Source organism: Mastigoproctus giganteus, chromosome 4 (assembly GCF_048544385.1).
Source record: "Mastigoproctus giganteus isolate SK-2022 chromosome 4, ASM4854438v1, whole genome shotgun sequence".
In the NCBI taxonomy this organism is placed as follows: domain Eukaryota; kingdom Metazoa; phylum Arthropoda; class Arachnida; order Uropygi; family Thelyphonidae; genus Mastigoproctus; species Mastigoproctus giganteus.
Genome location: NC_143578.1, coordinates 75,760,737 through 75,775,868, shown reverse-complemented (window position 1 = coordinate 75,775,868; position 15,132 = coordinate 75,760,737). Strand labels below are relative to the sequence as shown.

General features: G+C 39.0%; 1 protein-coding gene across 1 annotated transcript in view; it reads left to right on the top strand.

Moving 5' to 3' along the window:
* LOC150086844 (uncharacterized) overlaps window positions 1-14,015 on the top strand; it is a 52,707-nt gene extending 38,692 nt beyond the window's left edge. The window contains exons 6-7 of the mRNA XM_090372294.1: window positions 9,048-9,165; window positions 13,734-14,015. Of these exons, the coding sequence (XP_090228420.1) occupies window positions 9,048-9,165; window positions 13,734-13,913 (298 nt within the window). The 3' untranslated portion in view covers window positions 13,914-14,015. The remainder of the gene's footprint in view (window positions 1-9,047; window positions 9,166-13,733) is intronic.
* Window positions 14,016-15,132: the final 1,117 nt, after the last annotated feature.

Genomic DNA, 15,132 nt, shown 5'->3' with positions numbered 1-15,132 from the left:
ACTTGTCTGCATTTGTGTTGAATCGAAATAACTCATCTGACTCAACCTGTATATGGATAAAAATTAAATTTAAAAAAATGTCTGAAGTAACTTGCCATCTCAATTATCGTTTCATTAATCAAAATGATTTTCATTTCGTGATCATCAGTATAACATTTCAAACATCGTTTGGTATCAACCAGAGAAGTAAGAGAAATGGCTCTGAACTGGAACCTCCACAAAACCCCACCTTGTAGAGCCCACAGAAAATACATGTGATCGTGTGCGCCTACCCTGCCACAGTAATTTTAATTTTTCCATTCATTGCAATTTTTTCTTTCCCTTGTGTGAAATTGGGAAAATTGTCAGTTCGAAAACTTTTTTTTTCTTCTTCAGAACATAGACAATCTACGTTGTGCGGTGGAACAAACTGCCTCGCAATTTCCATTGATCTTGCTCAAGGATACGATGTTCTCTTCATTACTAGTTTGTCAAACCTTGTCATTTAATCTTTTGGAACGTATACAAAGTTATTGGCACATTCAAAAACTCGCTGGTTAAGTTCATACCAAGCGACTGATCAAGTATGGAAGCTTTTTGAAGCATTGAAGGCAGTTTTTATTGCTGAAGAAAAGTCTCAAAATTCATTGTTAAATTTGAGTTTCTTCTAAATGAAACATCTTCATGTTAGGCATAGTGCGTTTGGCATATTCAATAAGCAGTTACTAAAAACGATGTTCTGAAAATTGCATAATAGAAATCATCATAAATTTGATTAAGGTTTAACTGATCATAAATTCAGAGCGAAAAGTATCATTCGAAAGCGAAATTTTATATGTATAAAACGACTTGCGAATACAAAAAAAAAAAAAAAAAAAAATCTTAAACCCTTCAGAAAAATCAGATTTGTGGAATGGATATTTTTTTTTTTTAAATTATACCAATATGTTCGTAAAATGCCCTCTCCCCGCTCAAAGACAATCTTCTGAAAGTTGAGTAAATAAGCCTCGCGTAAAACTTTCTCCTCCCTATCCTTCCCAGTTTTGTAACATTTGGTCTTTGATGAATGATATTGCAAGCAGTTTGTAAAAAGCAACTATGGGATCTGTCATCAAACAAGTGTGCATAGGATCTGATCCCAATTAACGGTACCTTTCGAAGAATATGCATTTGATGTATAGATTCGCAAATTTGCACAACGTCTGTATTAAGAGAAGTTTACGAATTTATCCAGTAAAACCTTTCCACTTTTTGATGAATGTCTCGTAAACACTGATAGATTCGGGCCTTCAACTGTGAAATGCTGGGTGGGAGCAGACAAGTAGTGTGCACGGTTCAAAAGGATTTTAAATTTAGCGCATCACGGCACCATCTTCAGGACAGATAAACACGTCACAAGCAAGCGTATAGTGAGCTCACGAACAATTATCCATGTCACTTGCAACAGGTTCCAGCTGTGATTTCCACCAGATTATCCTTCCCGAGAACGGTATTTTTTATTATTATTTTTTTCCAGTGGTTGTTGCAGTGATGTGGTGTTCATTTTTATTTTATTCACGGATGAAAGCGGATTTAAACGGAAGTAACTATCAACGTTCAGAATAACTACTCGTGAACAGAGGACAATTCTTATTATGTTAAGGAAGCACCAACTCGCCATCAGTAGCCGGTAGCCGGTTGGTCCTCTTGTTGCCACAAAGGCTGACTGAGAATGTGTAGCACAGTTCTTTTGGAGCACGACCTGACTAACTTGCTTGCTTTAACGCATCCCACCTGGTATGTATTAAAAGAATGTAGTCCGTGCATGATTGGCTCCAGCGCACTTCATTTAACCATCAGTACACACCTCAACAATACCTTCTTACATAAAGGTATCGAAAGAGCCTGACCTATAGCATGGTATGTTTTCCCAAGGTTTATAATTTCTATTTGTATCTGTCCTTCAGTTGCAGGCCTTAATGTGGAGTATTGATGATTATGTCTGGCAGTGTATGCTGCCTTGTGTGGAAGCTGGCAGTGAGCATTTTGAGTATCTGTTGTGAACTGCCTTCAGTTGGTTTCGTAGTGTTACAAAGTAGGTTATTTACTTAGTTTCTAGTAAGTTATCTCGAAAGGGCGCATTTTACGACTAACTTCTTCGTTCCTTTTGGGTTGCAGAATCCCCCACAAAGCTTATGCCCATCTTTTCAGGATAACTCTGTGATATTGTAGAATTTTTTTTTTTTTTTTTTTGTTTTTAGGAGCACTAGCAACTAAGGCCATATTGCTCCGGGGATATGCGGTGGTCATTCCCTGACCTTTCCGTATTTGGTGGTGACGGGCTCGAAACCCGGTCTAATCAAGAAGCGTGTGCTACGCACTGCTGCTTCTGGCTACGGAGGCGCCATATTATAGAATGTAGCCTGTAATACCGATATAAGCAACAATTGCAGTATGATTTAACATCAGTTACAGTCGATGTATGTACAAACTGTGAGGAAAATACAGTACAGTTTTTCAGGAACACACTCAGAAGGAAATTGATATAGGCTGATAGCAGACGTTTCTGGCCTTTTTGTGTCTTATTATTTCAATGATAAGACACATAAGCGTGACTTATGTTCAAAATCTGTGGAATGATCTATAGTAGAAAAACAGAAGAGAGCATCATTACAATCCTTGTCACAGTAGTGTGTTCACATATTTTTAACAAACCATTCACGCTTAATGTCTTTTTAAACTTCCAAAAACCGGTTATCAGCACCCCACGTCTTTGGAGGAAGGTCAGTATTGTATAGAAGCACAGGTGGGCTACGCTGTCCCCGACACCGCTGTAGGAACATGGACGGCTGCTACAGTTGTCCATATGTGTGTGATGAATGATCATTGTCTATTGTGTTATTTTAGCAGAAGACTACCACACATCGCTGTCAGCATGTGGCTGATTTAAAATCTCTACAATAGGCAAAGGACAATGGAAACAGGACATTGAGAGAATGAATAAAAAGAATCCATGATTCAGTGAATCTCATCTCCTCTTGCGAAACGTTAGGCGTGGAGAAGAGTGAAAACGTTGCTATATGCAGCATGTGTTTTGTTGCGCGCTTTTTTATGGGGAGCCCTGTTAATCAAATATAAAGGTAATCAGGTACATGAAGCCGTTTTTATCCATGGTTCGGAAGTTTAGAGGTGGTCATCGAGCCACAGTACTGAATATAGAGTTGGATGATTTATCATTTTTCACTGTGTAAAGAAAAATAAATGCTGAGGTTTTTTAGTTTAATAGCTTGTTATGCAGCTTTTATATTAAATTCACTTGTATGCGGACAAGCATCTATTATATAGAATCGCAGAACATTGTTGATCGCTCTCTGTTGGTCAATATTTTTCATTTTACTTTAAAATCCAAGTAACTTCTCGTTTGATATATGAGGTATGATCAGAAAGTTCCGGGACTGAAATAAATATTTGGGAAATGAAGCTTACCGGCAGTTCGAATGGATCTCCTTCAAAGTAGTCTCCTTGATGCCGTGCACACTGATCCTAACGCTTCTGGAATTATTTCTGGTAGGCTCTTTTTAGAACAATCCCCCACCTCAGCAACAGCAGTATCAAGCACAGCCTCAACATTACAACTGCAATAAATAAATGATTGATTGAGGCTACACTAGGCTTAATCTGGTAAATATGGGAGATGAAGAGTCCCCCAGTAATGAAGTGCTTCGCAGGCAATCCTTGAATGAAAAGCAGTGTGCAGAGGCATTGTCATAATACATGTGCCACTTCTTCGAAGCCCATTTTCCTCTCTTTTTCACAAACTGAATCGTGAAATCGCTGTAAAACTTTTGTAATAGTTTTGGTTCATTGTTTCGCCATGTAAAATAAATTAATAAAAAAAAACAAACAATGACCTGCGAGTTTTTTTTTTTACTTTACTTTGGAGAAGACTGTCTTCCAGTGATTAGGGTCTTTGTTTCGGTCATAGGCCACTATCCATCATGAGTAATGATAGAGAAAGACCCTAAAATGTGAGAACTCTCGGTGATTCTCAGTAAGGATGCAAAGCACAAACTTCGTTGATACGCGTCGCGTTCCAAATTCTTGTGTAAAATTGATTGACGTGTCCCATAAGAAATATCAATTTCACCAGCAACTTCGACAATAGTTAAACTTCGGTGATAACACGAGTGATTAAATCATGGGTTTGTGATTGAAGGGAAGCCGGAAAGAGGATCATGTTTGACTGACAGGCAATCCTCTTTAAACGTTGCGAACCATCCAAGTTTTCGAACGACACATCATCTTCGAAAGTTGCCTTTAACGTGGTTTCCCTAATTTGATGCACATTCCCTGCTCAGTGAAATCGCTCGTTGTGACATGCGACGAAACGCATAAAACACCCGCTGTCCAACACACGCACGCTAATTCGGGCAGACTACAGATAAATGGATGATTCTTGCGTTTATTATATCGAGATGAGTCACCGAAAATGTTGACAAGTGGCAACTGGGTAGACGCCGCAATTTCAAAAATACAAAGTCAACTCCTTTGATCACACTTCATTATATTCAAATGTTAACAGCATAAGAGTGTAGATCATTTCTAACGCAGAAGAAATCGAGAGTAAGAATATTTATCGAGGATTCTTAATGAATAATTCGTTAAATGGGTGGGGATTCGTTGCACGTTTTCCTTGATTCCATCTGTATTAAACAAAACTTTTACTGTGTTTTTGTGCTAAACTCGAATCTTATCGAAATGTTATCTATATTCAGTGGTAATTAAGTTTTGTGGTATTATACCATACAACTGATAAATAGCAAGTTACTAAGGTGACTGACTGACCAGATTTTTGGAGACGGGTCGGAACAAAACGAATTCTATTTAGTTCAGAAAAATAGCGGGACAAAACGGTTATTTATTTTATTTTTTTTAGATGCCAGGACACTGCATAAAATCGGGAAACCCCGTAAAAACGGATGTCTGGTCGCAATAAGTTATATCCAAGATATGTATATTAGATTATTATTAGCAAAGTAATAATAATTAAGCGAAATAATTATCCTACACGTCCATAAGGGCGTAAAGTAATGAACCAATGTATACTTCCCACCATGACTTATGGAAGTGAAACTTGGGCACTCACCAAAAGAATGGAAGAGAAGCTGAGAACTATGCAGCGAAGAATGGAACGAATTATATTGGGAATCAGACTGTTAGATAAGAAGAGAACCACGTGGATTAGGCAGCGAACTCAAGTAAAGGACATTCTCATCAAAACTAAAGAACTAAAATGTGTCCTGGGCAGAACACATAGCTCGAAGACATGATGACAGGTGGACTAAGAAAATAACAGAATGGTACCCAAGAGGAGCTAGAAGAAAACCTGGAAGACAACGACGGAGATGGACAAATGAAATTCATGAGTTTGTGGGTAGTAAATGGATGGCCATTGAACAAAACAGAAGGAACTGGAAAGTTGCTGGAGAGGCCTTCATCCTGCAATGGATTGAAAATGGCTGATGATGATGACCAGTTGAATTAATTTATTTCTATCCCGCATTTTGGCTGCTTCATCTGAAACATTATTAGCGAGCATGCACCAAAATTTGGTATATGAAGAATTGTTCTTGAACTTCTTGCTCATGGATTTACTCAAGGCACAGTGCACCAGTTAATACGGTTTGGAGTCTGTTCACTGGCCGATTTGCGTGTTGTGGGCGCGGAAAAAAAAAAAAAAAAAAAAAAAACGAATAACGTAAGGGAAAAAGCGCACTGAATTAGAATCCAGAACTCTGACCTCTTTCGAATCCACTGTTGTCGCTGAGAACATAAGGAAACGGAATTGTCGGGAATAATATATTTAAAAAAAAATTCAGTGAATAATTCTTTCTATTATAATAACTCGCTCAAATTATATTTAAGATTTTGATAACAATACCATTAATGATATTTTCATTTTTTTTATAATTTTCTCTTAAGCATCTAATGAAAACAATATCGTTTCCTTGAAGATCATATAGAAAAAAGTTTGTGATCATTATCCAGTTCAAATTCATTTTTGATATTTATGAAAAAATTATAGAAATGAAATTTTCCTTAACTTTCGTGTTCTATGGTGCATTTTCCCCCCATTTAGTTATTACTCACGTGGATCTGGTGTTTGCAGTGCTACTTGAGAAATGCTTAACAAAATAAGCACATTTGGGTTGGGAGAAAGAGGTTCATTGTGGCTTTTATAGTTCATCCCAACGACAGCACTCGTATCAGGTGTAGAGAACCCGGTGGTCAAAAGTCCTCCAAAGTTTACATAACGCACAAACTGCTCCTTTAATTGACTTACCCCGACTGGTTATTGTTATGATTTCTTGTCCGGTTGGTCGTTCGTTATCAAATGTAGGTTATGTTAGGACGTTAACACCATGTATAGATTGGAGAAAAGGGATGAATGACATGATTACGAGTTAAGTACCTGCACCCACACCATTCTATGTCTCTCGGTAAATCGACATATCGAATATATTTTAGAGACGAAAAATGAAAAATTTGAACAGTTTCAGTTCAGATCTCAGTAAAAAGCAACCGATACAACTCTCATAAGTTTCAAAAACGTTTTACAGCCCCAGGAATTATATTGCTCTAATAATTAGGATAATTACAAAAATGGGTCACAACAAAGTGGATATGGCTAAAGGGGAAAATGCTGAAAAAGTTTCACTCTAATGTACAACTTCTGTTTCACCAGATTCAGGCGCAAGATGAAGAATTTCCCAGCAAAGGTCTTTCTTTCATTATTCAAAGGTATTTTTGGCCGAGATTTCTTTTGTTGGGTCATGTAAGATATGAAATCGAGATAGTCAATGAGATCTTTGACCTTTCACATGACAGGTTAACTTCGATCGAACTTTTAGTCTTTGTGATTGGATAAAAATATGCTTATCTTCTTACAAACTTAACTATCCTCAGTAGGTCTATTTATAGTGGATAAAGTGTGGCTGATTTATGTGTTAGATTATAGTATTAAGAAACTTTTTTTTTTTTTTTTTTTTTTTTGTATTATTAGGCTGTTTTTAAAGTAGGAACTTTTAAAAAAAAGTTATCAGAGTTATTATAGGAGCTTGAAGCTTATACAGTTAACCCTCTTTTTTTTTACACGGTAGTTAGGTTCCTATAAGATGTCGTGTTGTGCGAAACCATGTTATACGGGACTAAGAAAAAGTACAAAAAGGGAGTTACGTTCCAAAAGCTATCAAAAATACACCATTCTAGATTTCGTGTATCTTCTGCTCTCATTAAAAAATCAGTAATCTGGATTTGTTTGCTTGATAAATCTTTGAATTTTAATATGGAACTAAGCATTTTCGAAGCTCCCTCTTCCACTTTGAGCTCCTTTCATTTAACAATCTGCATTCAAAAAATAAGATTCTAATTGCTCAGCTAACCTTATGCTTTTTAGTGTAAAATTTGGAAGTTTAGAATCATCATACCTCAGATGCCATTTCCATCAAATCAAATCTGCTTCGCCAGCCCTTTTTCTACCAGTAATTCTTGAACGTCTTCAGTAATATCTTTTAAAAAAAAAAAAAATATATATATATTTTTTTTTTTTTTTTTTTTTTTTTTAAGGCACATCGGCGACTAAGACCATGTTACTCTGTGCATGTTGTCTATAAATTGCATGTCCCGAGGTCTCTTTTCTGTTTTGCTGGACGAAACACCCGAGTTTCCGGAAACAAAAAACATGCTGCCTGAGCCCGGCTAACTCAGTCACGTTTTGAAAAAGACCCATAAATTCCTCCCATCATCGACGGGATTCGAACTCTGGCCTTTTCCACCCGGTGTAGGGGAGGAGGGCAATTCTATCAACTGTGCTACCCACGAGGACTTCAGTAGCCATATCATCAAACCCTCCCTTCCTACCGACGTAGCAAGTTCTGTTATCGCACCGATTCAGTTTTCTGCCGGTTCGACCATGTTTCTGAATGAACTCGCTTTGGCCATACATTTTCCCACATTCATTTAACGTTGACCGTTTTACTTTCAGCGATAAAGCTATGATTCTGATACAGTCCCCAATTGAGAAATGTTTCTATGCCTCCATGTTTCCATAGATTTTGAAATCAATTTTTCCAAAAATCCATTGTAACGATTTTCTGATGTAATGAGTTTTGAAAGTGGATATAATGCCTTGGTCTAATGGCTGAATGAAAGAAGTTGTATTAACCTACTACAACTGTAGTGGTAGGAACATAACTTCAACGTTTGGATGAGCTAAATCTTTTGGATGGCCTGGTGTTGCTATTCAATAGTAATAAAACTTTGAAATCTAGATTTTTCAACAAGCTCAAGTTCAATAGCACAGAACGTAACACGGGGATTTCCTAACAAAATAAAATACAGGGATTTATCAATAATTGTTTTTGACTAGCGAGTCAACAGCGGGGATTAAAAAAAAAAAAAAAAAAAGAGTGGAAATGTTGAAAAATTATATCCAATAACAGCAGGGTTTTCCCCGCACAAAAGCTCAAAAATACCTGTTATGCGAGGTTTACCAAAATTCTCTGACCGTGTTAGAGCGAAATAGTGTTATATAAGTATCGTGTTGTGCGAGGATTGTCTCAATTTATCAATCGTGTTAGAGTGAAACCGTGTTGTAGAAGTACCATGTTATACGGGGGTTGCCTGTACTTCAGAAGACTTCGGCTATAATTTCGGTGGAAGAATGGACTAAGAAACGCTAATTCATACTAACTACAATTAAATACACCAACTGTATACCGAACCTAAGATAAATAACAGAATAAAAATTTGATATAAAAAAATGCACCGACAACTGTAAAGTTGAAAGCTCACTTAGAAAGAAGTGAGGAGACTTTCCCCTTTCTTCTTTCCGTAGAAGACCAACTGGTCTTAGAGCAATTTACAGAATGGTCAGAATTATTTTTTATACTAAAATGCCTTCATTTTGTGTGTGAGATCTCATATTTTTTAATGAGAAGTAGTTAGTAAATTGCCATCATAAATTGAAAAATTTAAATTATTACAATAAAATAGGTTTTATTGGTTAAATTCGGGTTTAATCTTTATAGGCACGTTGGTGACCTGGGCAATATTCAGTGTGATGATCATGGTATAACTAATGTCGCTTTCGATGACAGCGTAGCATCTTTAGTCGGAGAGCAATCGATTATTGGCAAAGCCATGGTTGTAAGTATTTATTTGATTTTCTTTAATTTTTTTTTCAGATATATTGTTAAAAGGTTTTTTGGAACTTTTGACGGCAAAAAAAAAAAGAATAATAATAATCACTCGTACTTCCGCATCGCCAAAAGAAGTCATCCAGTTCGGCCAGAACTTAACCAAACATTCTACCTTGGCAGGTAATTGATCCTAATGATCTGCGACACGTTCTCCAAAGATAAATTTCATGAGATTCTGGTTTTTCTCTTTCTCCCCTACCAATAGGAATAACTCCTTTTCATTTTACAGTTGCTCCCTTCGAGGCTTTATTCACCACAATTAATTCTCTCCCTCCCTCAAAGTACAGTTGTCAAGCTTTTACAGTGAGCACATTCAATTCTGTTCATGTGAATACCCATTGGTGCTCCTCACCAATGTGATTGCTCTCCTTTGTGCCGCTATATAAATTCTATGACTCTTTATTTAGGTGCTGCCTACAGAAATAAATGTAGTATTTCATCTGCGGTCTCGTCATTATTTTGTACAGAGGAACAACAACATCCTACTACCAAAGCACTAAAAAAATCATTTACAAGACATCAAAGCCTTCCTAATCTGTTTAAGATATGGTAACTTTCAAATCTGACTTTTATATCTTCTAAGTTTTCATCCTGAAATCTTTGCCCTACAAGTGGCTTCTAGATTTATGTGCCCCAAGGCAAACGTTACGTTTAGAAAAATGACAACTTTAAAGCCCATGCCCGCAACTGAACAAAGTCATTTTGGAGCAACGTGGCCTGGTTCTGATTGCTAATCACTCTTCCTACCTTCACATAAGCTGCTCCCGTACTTCCTCGTCACTACTATTAAGGAAATTTAGAAAAGGAATACGATTTCCCCCACCCATCAGTTATCACTAAAGAATATTTATTTATGTATTAGTATTTCTAATGTTTTTCCAAATATATAATGGCTTTTCATGCGAAATTACAGTCCAGTCACAATATTATGACCACCCCACAATGCAGACATCACACACGCCTAGCGAATCATACAGCGCACCTGTCAAGTTCACAGACCGCAAGCATAGAAGGCTTGATGTTCTGCATCCTCTGTAACACAATAAGTCTGTCACGGGCAAAGCACGCGACCTATCAGGCATGATAATCAGCTATTGGGCTTGGTGTCAACATTTCCGAAATGGCGGACTTTGTTAAATGCTCACATGCTGCAGTGGTGAAAGTGTATCAAGACTGGACGAATGGGACAACTGTTGCGCATTGGGCTCCGGAGCAGACGCTTTGTGACAGCACCCATGCTGACACCGTTCATCGCAAACAACGCCGTTAGTTTGCATAGCAATAACGACACTTGATCCCGGCCGAGTGGCAACGGGTGGCCTTCTCCGATGAGTCACGGTTTTTACTCCACCGAATGGATTAGACGTGAAACCTCCGAGAACAGACACCAGAACAATTGTTGGCAGTGCTGGTGGATAAGGCGTTTTGGTCTGGGGAATGTTTTCATGGCATGGCTTGGGTCCGCTAATACCTCCTGGAGGGCACCCTAGACGCAAATGGTTACCTATCGATCGTCGCCGATCAGATATACCCGTACATGTTGACCGTGTTCCCTGGGGGCGCGCAAATTCTGGATAAAGTGTAAAGTGTATTCGTGTCAAACGGCACCAGGGGTTTTCCCCCATCTCCGCGTAGTATACATTGTCATGTGAAACAGAACACTGTTGAGGCCAGAGATTTAAAAGTGTGTGGATATTGTACATGTGTACTGTCGTGTACCGTTGTTCATCTGGTCATTTAGCCGCTGGACCCCTACTGAGGCCCAACGTTGCCCACACTTGGCCCCGTGGAGGCAGACCAGGTACACCAGTTTTACAATTATTTACTCTGGCAGGCCCTGCCACCTAATTTCCTGAGATTTCAGTGGCTAGGACCTATGTAAAAAAAAAAAAAAAAAAAATGGGGTTGACGCTAGAGGTTTAGGTAAGGCCGAGATAGGTTTTAAATGAAGGTTAGGTTAATTTTCACATTGAAATTTAGCAGCATGCAGTGGGACATTCACGGTCGGTAAAGGTAGAGTGGGGGAAGACTGAAGACTGGGGGGAACAGGTAGAAGTATGGGAACGAAAGAGAAGGCGATCCCAGGAGTGTCAGTGGAGCAAGCCCCACCAGGGAGGAAAGGGGGGGACAGGGGAGGGGATGAGACAGAGGCCTATCTCTTCCCGTTCCCTGCCTAGGGATGGGGTTTTAAAAGTGAACTGGGCAAAGGTGCCCATTTCAGAACGCCAGGCAGCATGCTGCAGCAGAGCTGCTGTGGTCATGTGGTCCAGTCATTGCGTCGCACATGGGAGAAAGAGTCCCGTCCAGAGAGAGATCATTGTCTAGTAGGAGTCCGCATATATGGTGTCGAATCGTCTATCATTTGCAATGGATGTTCAATTCTAGGAGAGAGGGAGAGTGAGGTCCCACCATAACGGCCATAGTCTGGTTCAGTTTGGATGCTCATCTGCAGGGAGCCCTGGGCTAATGGTGTGCATTATTGATTGCAATTTGTGTTCTCCTTCTTGCAAATAAGTCTTGTGCAAATTTGGCGAGCGCACTATATTCATCGAAGCTGTCCAGGAGATGGTGTTCCTGGTCCTGAGGTAAGTAAGTTAGTCTGGTGATTAAGTTTCCACGTAGGTCGTCGTACAGTGGACATTGGTGCATCAAATGTTGCCAGCTCTCGCGTTCCCCACATGGACAATGTGGGTCCTCCACAAGCCGAAAGGCTGCAAGTTTTTCATTGAAAGGTCCGTGACCCGTCAGGAGGTAAGTGGAGTGCAGTCCTGGGTGGAGCCAAGGCGGTGATTTAGGGTACACTTTATGTATTTCCGGAAGAAATTTCCTTGTCACTTCTCCTTTGGTGCTGTTTGTCCAGCGGGTTTGCCATTCTTGCTTTAGATGCCCTAATAATCGGGTTTTTTCTGTCTTTCTGTCATTTGTAAGTTCGATGGTGTACCCCATGAATGTGACGGGCATCCCTTTAGATAGGTAGTATGACAGGCCACACCTGACAATCTCCAGGTCCAGCGGGAGAACCCCCGCCAGCACCTGGAGCGCATGCGTCCTGCATGCGCGGGTTATTGTTAGAAGGATTGATCTCTGGATTGAATCAAGAATTCTTTTATTTACGGCCATGGCTGTCTTGTGGAACCAGATTGGAGCAGCATATGAGATTGCTGGTATAAATGTAGCCTTATAGTAGAGAGAGAGTGTTCGCTTTTTCAGGCCCCAGTCACGCCTTGTAACACGGGCTACCAGTGCAGAGTAGTTTCTAATTTTTATTCTTAGTTGCTTGAGATGAGGTTGGAAGGAGAGATTGTTGTCAAGGATGACACCTAGATATTTCATTTGGGTGGTAAACTTTATCGTTTTTCCTTTTATTTTAATTTGCGGAGGTCTTCTGATATTTAATGATCCTTTGAGAAGGATCGACGTTGTTTTTGTCGGTTCAATTTGTAGGAAGTTTTCTTCTGCCCATTGTTGTAGGATCTCTAGTGCATGGTTTGCCTGTATCTCCAGTTGGGCCCTGGAGTCTGCACCCACCATCAGTGCAAGGTCATCTGCAAAGGCTTGACACTTTACTTCCCCCAAGTTGGTGTCAAGGAAGTCGTCGAAGACTATATTCCAAAGCAGGGGGCCAAGAACGGACCCCTGAGGGCATCCTCTATGGATATTTCTTGTTATCCTTTGGAAGGGCGCTATGACTTCAATTCTTCTTTGGGACAGATAAGCTTTGATAGTATTGTAAAGGTTTATGGGCGTATGCGCTTTGCGGAGTCTGCCAAGGACGCTTGGCCACCAGAGAGAGTCAAACGCCCTAGCAAAATCCACAGCGATCACCAGGAAATATTTACTTTGGCATGAATTGGCAGTATTTATAAGGTTCCTGATGGCTTCGATTGTTGACAGTCCCGGCCTGAAGCCATATTGTGGATACTGGTACACCTACCTAGTATCCAGAATATGCGCCTTTCGCAGCATGCACCGCAGCCAGCCTCCGCGGAAGGGTCTCAATAAGTCCGCGAAAACCTGTTGTTCCTAGCTGGTTACTTTTGAAAGAACCAAATAAAGATGCGGTTCACTCATTTCCAATGGTTCACTTCGGGAGACTTGGAATTATTGGATCATATTTTACACAAACAGAACTTTTTCATACGCTTGACACATTACATTGCCATCCCAAAGCCAGAATTTAGAGGAAGGAACATGCTTTTGTGACCAATCTGTATTTGCTTGTGGGCCTTACTGACTGAATTTCTATTCAGTAAAAGTATGCAAACTTAGGATTATTTTTGCTTACTACTGTATTTCCATTTCTGAAACAATGCTTATTAAGATTTGTTTCATAGCTCTGCACCTCCATGTTTATCCATACATATATACTGAAAATCCTCCTCGAATGAATGCAGAACTAGTAACCAAGATAGTCATTTTTTTTTCTTCACAAAAAGAAAAAAAAAAAAAGCGCGCTGACTGAACTCATTAAAACAAATAAGTGCAAAGTTTTTAATAATTTATTCCAATTTTTAGGTCCACGCAGATCCTGATGATTTAGGTACGAATCCTGACATTCCGGAAAGTGCCACTACCGGTAATGCTGGAGCCCGGATTGCTTGTTGTGTCATCGAACAGGTAGACAGACTTCCTGCTTATCCTCCTATAAAGAAAAAGCCATTGAGGAAATCCAGACGATACGCTAAAAGACATTGAATATAATTTCTTTGAAGTTTTCTTTACATCTGTGGATATATTTGCATACAAAACTAATTCGTTGTCATTTTCCTTTCTGCTTAAATAAAGACTTCTCACTTTCTCAGTTTTATTTTTGCCTTATTCGATCTCACCCTCAAAGAAATTGCCATTACAGCTAAGTAAAAATTAACTAGTGAAATGCATTTAACAGCGGTGTTTGCATTGCAACCATCTCATCCTTTAGTGGTGGAACTTTCATTCGTTCAGTAATCGACGTTAGATCAAAAGACCAATTAATGGAGAGATATGGTAATAATAATAAATTGCAGAAGTCGTTCAGAAGGCATATTAAGTACCTTTTCGATGTGAAAACATCTTTGGCGGCACCTAAGTTTTTCGGACTGAAGTAAAACCGATTGGTAACGAAAATGCGTGACGGCAATGGCACAAATGACGCCATTTCCTTAATGATACTAACTCAGCCACTAACGTTGATTCGGTAGAGTAAGTATCGGGCGTGAACACAAAACGTTACATCGTTCTAGCTGTTCGATTTCAAAAATTTAAATGGTTTTGATTTTCATCGAAGATATTTTCACATAAAATAAAACATCTTTCGAGCGTACAGGGTACACACGCGGTTTTATTTTTAATTAGATTCAATATAGCAATGCATAGATTCGGGGCTGGCTGTGCTCCTGGGCTAACGTACATTGATATGAGTACGCTAATTCAGAGATCGAGCCCCAAAATAAATAAAATGATACTACAGTTAACTGTTGCGCTGGTTTATCGACTTCGACATTTAGAACTTTAACGTTCTAAAAGTTATTGTAACTTTTGTTTACGATACCAGGTAATAAATGTTATAAAAAAAAAACTTAATTTTCGCAACGATCTCCTAAGGTTAGAAGAGTTCACATGATACAGAGAATACAAGAACATCACTGTATTTAATGTGGACTCCCTACACTTTAAATAAAAGTAATAATGAAGAGAAGCACGTAGTTACTGGCGCTTTAGGGGCCCTATTCCAGGGACCCCACGCTCCAAAACCAATCAGTTCTATCTGAAGTTTTACTGTCTGCAACAGACGTACTGCAGCTAAAATTTTTTTTAAGTATTTTCATTTGAGAGAGCGCTAACGTTCGATAAGCTTTATCCAGAAGTATATATAATACATGCGTTTTTATTACCTAAACAACATTCAGGACGAAGTATTTCTAAATTCGAGGAA